Source organism: Prunus mume, linkage group LG1, assembly GCF_029339155.1.
Source record: "Prunus mume cultivar Tortuosa linkage group LG1, ASM2933915v1, whole genome shotgun sequence".
Classification (NCBI taxonomy): Eukaryota; Viridiplantae; Streptophyta; class Magnoliopsida; order Rosales; family Rosaceae; genus Prunus; species Prunus mume.
Genome location: NC_142698.1, coordinates 10,193,977 through 10,201,507, shown reverse-complemented (window position 1 = coordinate 10,201,507; position 7,531 = coordinate 10,193,977). Strand labels below are relative to the sequence as shown.

Sequence of the window (7,531 nt, the reverse complement as noted above, 5' to 3'; positions counted from 1 at the left end):
TTTACCATTTCTTTTTATAATATTGCTAACAACATTATTTCTAAATCAAGCATAACAAAGCAATAATTGATTTGGTTCAATAACTAAAAAAATGTACTTACTCAAAACCCATGCATTGTATAAAAACAAGAATGCAAAGCATGAGGTTGGATTACTTCCTATTTAATTATTGAAATGGAAATTGTTTTTTTTTATTTATTATTTTGGCTTAAAAGGAATAATTTTCTTATTTAGAAGAAATTTGGATTGTTTTTTTTTCTTATTTTGACCATTTTCCCAAAAAGATATTATAATCATTGATAGCTTCTCATATTTTAAATATGTACGCAGAGTAATTAGACACATTATATATTTTTTTGCCACATAGGCTCCCTCTTTCGTGGCATCACCAACGATATAAATAAACTCGGTTTTTGTCCCAAACTTCAAAATTCTCACACCCTTCTCTTCTCCTCCCCATTAATTTGTCTCTAAACTGGATTTGCTTAGCCATGGCGGTCTCTGGCTTATTTGTTAGACCAAACCCATACCTCTCTCCATGCCTCAACACTCCAAATCCAAGGCTAAATCATAGTTGCAGAAAACAGGTTTAGTAGATTACATGTCCATTTGCTCCTCTCTGTTTTGCTGCTCTTCTTGCAAATGGGCTCCATGATTTCCATGTTATTATTATGATGTTCTGAAAACCAAAGCAGATGCTTCTCATTTTCCTCACTTTCATTTTTGGCTTTCCTTTTTGGGTTGCTGATATATTCTTTGTACTTTTATTTGTCTTCTGATGTGGGTTGTGTCGAAAGACTATGTATATTGATGTTCCAATGGTTGCTTTGATCATCTGTAGCAGCTGTGTTTAAAGGCTTCTGCTGGTAACGCAGATGGCGAGGAGGACCGAAAGCTGATCAGAAAAGGAAAAGAAGGATGGAATATCGATTACTCCGGTGAAAAACCAGGCACGCCATTGCTGGACACAATCAATTACCCAGCTCACATGAAGAATCTATCCACAGAGGTAGGTACGCAGCAGTTTTTTTGTGTTGGTGTTTCTGTCATTTTTGCTCCTTTATGTTATGATAATTGTGGGTTTTTGTTGTTGTTCAGGATCTCGAACAACTAGCAGCAGAGCTCAGAGTAGATATTGTTTACAGTGTTTCACAGTCAGGAGGACATCTGAGCTCAAGCTTAGGTGTGGTGGAGCTGGCAGTGGCACTGCATCATGTGTTCAACACCCCTGACGACAAGATCATATGGGATGTTGGTCATCAGGTGCAAGAAACATTCATTTCTAGTTTAATCGAAAAGAAAAATTCTGTTTTTATTTCGAATAAATTTATCGAAAGACATTAAACTATGTACTGATCTATTCACAATAACTTGTGCAGGCATATCCTCATAAAATTCTTACAGGAAGGAGATCCAAGATGCACACAATCAGGAAAACTTCAGGCCTTGCAGGTTTTCCTAAAAGGGATGAGAGTGTTTACGATGCTTTCGGTGCAGGGCATAGTTCTACAAGCATATCTGCTGGTTTAGGTACTATTTTCAATCTCAATTTTAACATACATGTCCAACATAATAGATTATCACTTTTCTAATTTCATCCAACTTTGTGTTTCTCTCCAAAAATATTGGTAGGCATGGCAGTCGCAAGAGACCTACTTGGGAAGAATAACAATATCATTTCAGTGATTGGCGATGGAGCCATGACTGCAGGGCAAGCATATGAAGCCATGAACAATGCAGGATTCCTTGATTCGAACTTGATCGTTATACTGAATGACAATAAGCAGGTCTCTTTACCGACCGCCACACTTGATGGCCCTGCAATGCCAGTTGGAGCCCTCAGCGGTGCTCTAACCAAGCTCCAATCAAGCACCCAGTTTCGCAAACTTCGTGAGGCTGCAAAGGTAAACCTCTAAGCTTACAAATAATGATTCCTTCCTATCCTGACCTGTTAGCCTTATTTCAAGATCTGACTTTGAAAATATCTTTTCAAAGAGCATCACGAAGCAAATTGGAGGCCAAACGCATCAGGTTGCAGCAAAAGTAGATGAGTATGCAAGGGGGATGATCAGTGCTTCTGGGTCCACTCTCTTTGAGGAGCTTGGGTTATATTATATTGGTCCAGTGGATGGGCACAATGTTTCAGACTTAGTTACCATATTCCAGAGAGTGAAAGCCATGCCTGCCCCAGGTCCTGTTTTAATCCACATCATGACAGAGAAAGGAAAAGGCTATCCCCCAGCCGAGGCAGCAGCTGACAAAATGCATGGTGAGACTTGAACTTTATGATCCCATACTCGCTAAGAATTCTTATACTGACCCTTATTTCGTTATACTTTCAGGTGTCGTTAAATTTGACCCCAGAACAGGCCAGCAATTTAAGACCAAATCCTCTACACTTTCATATACTCAGTACTTTGCTGAATCTTTAATAAAGGAAGCGGAAATAGATGAAAAAGTTGTAGCCATCCACGCAGCAATGGGTGGTGGCACTGGTCTCAATTATTTCCAGAAGAGGTTTCCAGATCGTTGCTTCGATGTGGGGATTGCTGAGCAACATGCTGTTACATTTGCAGCTGGATTAGCTGCAGAAGGTCTCAAGCCATTCTGTGCTATCTACTCATCATTCCTGCAACGAGGATATGATCAGGTGAGCAGATAAAAGAGGATAGGTGATTGTGGTTTGTTTTTCAAAGTTAGTTTTTTCTATAAAATCAGTGCTTGATGACTTGTAATGGGTATACAGGTGGTTCATGATGTAGATCTTCAAAAACTACCTGTCCGCTTTGCAATGGATCGAGCTGGCTTGGTTGGTGCAGATGGGCCCACCCACTGCGGAGCATTTGATATCACGTACATGGCTTGCTTGCCCAACATGGTGGTTATGGCTCCATCTGATGAAGCTGAACTAATGCACATGGTCGCCACAGCAGCAGCCATAGATGATAGACCTAGCTGCTTCAGGTTTCCAAGAGGCAATGGTATTGGATCACTTCTTCCTGCTAATAACAAAGGAACCCCACTTGAGGTTAGTATAAATGTACTGAAACTCAAATTTATTAAGTGAGGATATGGAACAGATAGCTGAAATTCTTCAACTATTGAATAGATTGGTAAAGGAAGAATACTGATGGAAGGCAGCAGAGTTGCAATTTTGGGGTATGGTTCTATAGTTCAACAATGTGTCGAAGCTGCAAGCATGCTGAAAACCAGGGACATATCGGTGACAGTAGCCGATGCAAGATTTTGCAAACCTCTGGATACAGATCTAATCAAGCAATTGGCCAAGGAGCATGAAATCCTTATTACAGTTGAAGAAGGTTCAATTGGAGGTTTTGGGTCTCATGTATCCCACTTCCTAAGTTTAAGTGGTATTCTAGATGGACCACTCAAGGTACTATATTTCCTAGTACTTTTTATAAAATTACTGATTTTTGTTCTTTTTAATCGTTTTCTCTCTTTGCTAATGCCAAAAGATCGGGAGTTTTCTTTGCAGTTGAGAGCAATGGTACTTCCTGATAGATACATTGATCATGGAGCACCCCAGGATCAACTTGAAGAAGCAGGACTCTCCTCAAGGCATATCTCAGCCACAGTGTTATCTCTCTTAGGGAGGCCAAAAGAAGCTCTTCGGTTCAAGTGAGTGCACAAGTGGACACAATTTTGTTGCCATCGTAGCTGTTCATATCATTTGGCTATCTGAGTGTGGAAAAACAAATGTCAAAACCCAACTACAGAGAACTTATTTGGGTGCTCATGTATTGAAGACCCCTTGAATTCATATCTCAAGATCTCTAAGTGTACAAAGCATCACTCATTTACGCATCCGACGTATTACAATGAAGGAAGCATAGCAGGAAACAAACTGAACAGAAGAAAATTTTCTTGTAGTGAAGCTCTCTCATGTACCCTACTAGATTATCAATGGGTTTCTTTAATTTGACAATTTAATGACATTTGGTGTTTTCAACCTATAATTATTCTCCAAAACTCTTTGTATTATCAAATTAGAATGGACTCATCTCTGCATTCAACAGATTTCTACTTCAGTCCTCACCAGTCATTAATAGTGAACACAACCGCATGGACAAAATAATTGATCTGTAGCTTGCAATGCAGCTGTTGAATTATTAATAAAATATAAAAAGAATCAATTATAAATTAGAAAAGTTCAATCAACCAAGCAATCCAGGTTATAGGCATATCTGCAGAATGCAAAGTAGAATTGGTTAAAAACTTAAATGTGCAAAGGACCAAAAACAAGGACATATGGAACTTAGGATTTTGTCATCAATAATCCATATTTGGTGTGAATGTCCTTGACAAAAACTGAGTATAGCAAACTTTTCATATTAATTTTGCTATTTCATCTTGAAAACACAGATCCTTTTGTAATTTAATTAAGTACCTTCATTTCCAAGACCCTTGAATGTGTCGAATACTGAGAGTGTGCATCCATGAAGATCAATCATTGGGGAGCTTAATGTGATTAATTAAAGCCAAACAAACAGTTGGTGAATCAATCAGCAGACGAGATCAATAGCCTTGCCAATCTAACAGTAAAACTGACTTTGTTGCCAATCTGAATTGTATTCACCAATAGTCTCCACAGGAACAAAGTCCATCCTTAAAATGATGGAATCTCTTGGCATCCCGAGCAATTATTTCTCTGCCACTAACTTTGGTTACAAATTTTATCCAGGAATGACAGTCCCCACAAACTCTAAGGTTCTTAAATATCCTGATAATGGTATTTTTATTACTACTCATCAACAGAGCAAACGAAATGGCTAGCTTCTCGCTGTGATAGTACAAAGACCTCTTCTTTAGCTCCTCATCCATATCCTGCAACACAAATCTTGTATCAGGAACATAACCCAATAGTTTTACCTTCTCAATCAATTTTTCTATAGTTTCATTTATCTCTCTAGATCTTGGATGGGACAAATCTCCAGCCATGAAAGTGTGGACCTCCCTATCCACATCAACCCAACTCATTGCAGGATTCTTCTTGAACTTTAAATCCCTCATTGTGCTTTTTATCCCAATAACTTGACTCCAATTACCAGTTGAAGCATAAACGTTTGTCAACAGGATATGAGACCCCTCGTCACCTGGAGCAAGTTCAAGCACTTTATTTACAGCTCTTTCTGCCATCTCTACCTCTCCATGAAGCTTACATGCACTTAGCAGTGTCCTCCATAAGACTACATCCGGATTTCTGACTTGTTTTACTAGCGCTTCGGCCTCTTCAAGTCTCCCAGAACGGCCCAGCAAATCAACCATGCAAGCATAGTGATCTCTTGTCAACTCGATAGTTTGATTATTCATAATAGTAGCAAAGATTTGGCATCCTTGGTGAACTAATCCCGAATTGTTGCATGCCAACAGAACACTCAAAATTGTTACTTCATTTGGTTCAAGTCCCAATTCTTTCATACTATTAAAATGTTGAAGTGCTTCATGCCCAAATCCATTCTGGGCATAACTATATATCATGGAGTTCATGGATACCACATCAATGTCAATTAAGGCATCAAAAACAGACCTTGCCATCTCTGTACTTCCGCATTTCCCATACAAGTTCACGAGAGCAGCACCGGCATATACATCTCTATCCAATCCAAATTTTGTCACCATGGCATGGATTTGTTTTCCTTCATCAATCATAGCAAGGCTTGAGCATGCCTGGAGAACACTAGACAATGTGAAAGAATTCGGAACTATTGACTTGTGGATCATTTTTCTGAACTTTGTCAAAGCTAATTCTTCTCTGCCGTTTCGTACAAGTCCCACAATAAGAGATGTCCAAGTTACGTGGTTTGGATTTGGAAATCTTTTGAAAATCACTAGAGAGTCATCAATCAACCCACACCTAGCATACATAGTTAGGAGTGAAGTTTGTGAAGCCACAGCGGGTTCATAACCAGACTTGAAAACAAGACCATGGACCAATTTACCATTAGTTAAATCCTCTAAATTCCCACAAGTGATCAAGATACTAGCCAAAGTATACTCATTAGCCTTAATTCCTTGGTTGATCATGTTCCCAAAAACCTCTAGAGCTTCATCATCATCACCTTGCTGAGAGTAACCAACAATTAACGCCGTAAACAAAACAACATCCTTGTCCACAACACGGTTTGACACCAGCCAGGCATCCTTCATTCTACCAAACTTAGCATACATATCAACAAGGGCAGTACCAACAAACACATTTGAAACCTCTAGACCCAAAACCACTGACAACCCATGAGCTCTCCGCCCTTCATTTATAAGTCCCAGGTTAGAAAAAGCCTTGAAAACACACGAAAATGTGTATTCATCGGGGTACACTCCATCTAAGACCATCCTCTCATACAACCCAATTCCTTCCTTGCTCTTTTTATGGCTAATATAAGAAGAGATCATTGAATTCCACATGACTATATGCCTGTTAGGCAACTCATCAAACAGTTTGCGGGCATAGCTAATGCTACCACACTTTAAACTGGCATCAATAAGCTTATTGCCTATATGGAGGTGTATATAACCGGATTTGATCATATGGGTTTGAACAATTCCCACGTCTAGTAACGACCTTGTGTGTAGACATTGTTGAATCAGAGAAGAATAAAACTGAGAGGCCTCTGTGAGTCTTGTGTTCTTGAAGGAGGCGTCAAAGCAACTTTGAGCAGTAGATGTCAAGTACTTGAGGTGGTTAAGTTGGCTTCGTCTGGGTACAGTCATTTCATGGTTTACGAGCAAATTCGAGAGCTTGGGCAAGCCAACGGCCCGGGTCTCTTCCCTTTTTTTTTTAATGGTTGGTTACTAAAAAGTCGGAAAAATCAATTATGCCTATTATCTGTGTGATAGAATGCTCATTTGACGAATGTGTTACCGAACTTATTACAGTTGGAGATAATATTAACATGTATTTTTTTTAGATTTTTTCTATTTAAACCCCACACTTCTCTTAGTTCACTCCAATATTTAAATCATTAAGCTGTAAGTTTTATTATTGTGTAAAAAGACAAAAAAGGTCATCCAACTTAATACTTAACTCTAATACATCTATACACACATCCCACACACCCCACAACTCTTCAAATTAAGTTTAAAAAAAATACAAACTCTTCTACATCCTATGCCAGATTACTTTTCTCTTTTAAAGACGTTGAACATTGACGAGCCTACCACTTTGAAATCTGCGCAAAAGCTAATGGAAAGACTTGTTGATCGTTTCGCTATAATGATCTTATTCTCTTCCCTTTGTTGATTGTTTTTTTTTTTTGGTACTCTTGGCTGTTGATTGCTTGATTGTTTTGATTTTTGATTTAAAATTTATACCTGATGTTTTGGTAAAACTGTTCTCTTTCTCTAGAAAGTATGGGGTAACTTGAATTTTTCTTCATATTATATTAATTGACATACACATTCAAAAGGCACGAAACCAAGAGATTCATGGGAATATTGTTAAGTTGGGTTTTTATTATCCTGCGGAGAAGGGGGAGAGAATCCCAAGCTTTGACAATGGTCCTACAATTTGCTG

The 7,531-nt window shown here is 38.6% G+C and overlaps 2 protein-coding genes across 4 annotated transcripts; one reads left to right on the top strand and one right to left on the bottom strand.

Annotated features, from left to right (window-relative positions):
* Positions 1–416: 416 nt before the first annotated feature.
* On the top strand, positions 417–3,977 carry LOC103335117 (1-deoxy-D-xylulose-5-phosphate synthase 2, chloroplastic). Of its 3 annotated transcripts, none has more exons than XM_008238123.3 (10): positions 417–587; positions 842–1,009; positions 1,099–1,263; positions 1,380–1,530; positions 1,633–1,904; positions 1,996–2,269; positions 2,343–2,650; positions 2,747–3,028; positions 3,110–3,394; positions 3,497–3,977. In XM_008238123.3, the coding sequence occupies exons 1-10, from the start codon at positions 492–494 to the stop codon at positions 3,641–3,643; spliced, it is 2,148 nt and encodes a 715-aa protein (XP_008236345.2). In that variant the 5' UTR covers positions 417–491; the 3' UTR covers positions 3,644–3,977. The 3 variants fall into 3 exon arrangements, with proteins under 3 accessions (XP_008236345.2, XP_008236351.2, XP_016652829.2); XM_008238129.3 differs by having other exon boundaries at positions 418–587; positions 845–1,009; XM_016797343.2 differs by having other exon boundaries at positions 452–587; positions 876–1,009.
* A 577-nt stretch (positions 3,978–4,554) lies between these two features.
* LOC103335949 (Tetratricopeptide repeat (TPR)-like superfamily protein) lies at positions 4,555–6,843 on the bottom strand. Its single transcript, XM_089042129.1, has one exon. The coding sequence runs from the start codon at positions 6,727–6,729 to the stop codon at positions 4,594–4,596; it is 2,136 nt and encodes a 711-aa protein (XP_088898255.1). The 5' UTR covers positions 6,730–6,843; the 3' UTR covers positions 4,555–4,593.
* Between the last annotated feature and the right edge of the window lie 688 nt (positions 6,844–7,531).

Bases quoted from the DNA above. Each gene is read 5' to 3' on its own strand.
- LOC103335117 (XM_008238123.3), top strand. From the start codon at position 492: ATGGCGGTCTCTGGCTTATTTGTTAGACCAAACCCATACCTCTCTCCA. The intron at 588-841 runs GTTTAGTAGATT...GATCATCTGTAG, and splicing joins ATCATAGTTGCAGAAAACAG to CAGCTGTGTTTAAAGGCTTC. The intron at 3,395-3,496 runs GTACTATATTTC...TTTTCTTTGCAG, and splicing joins TTCTAGATGGACCACTCAAG to TTGAGAGCAATGGTACTTCC.
- LOC103335949 (XM_089042129.1), bottom strand. From the start codon at position 6,729: ATGACTGTACCCAGACGAAGCCAACTTAACCACCTCAAGTACTTGACA.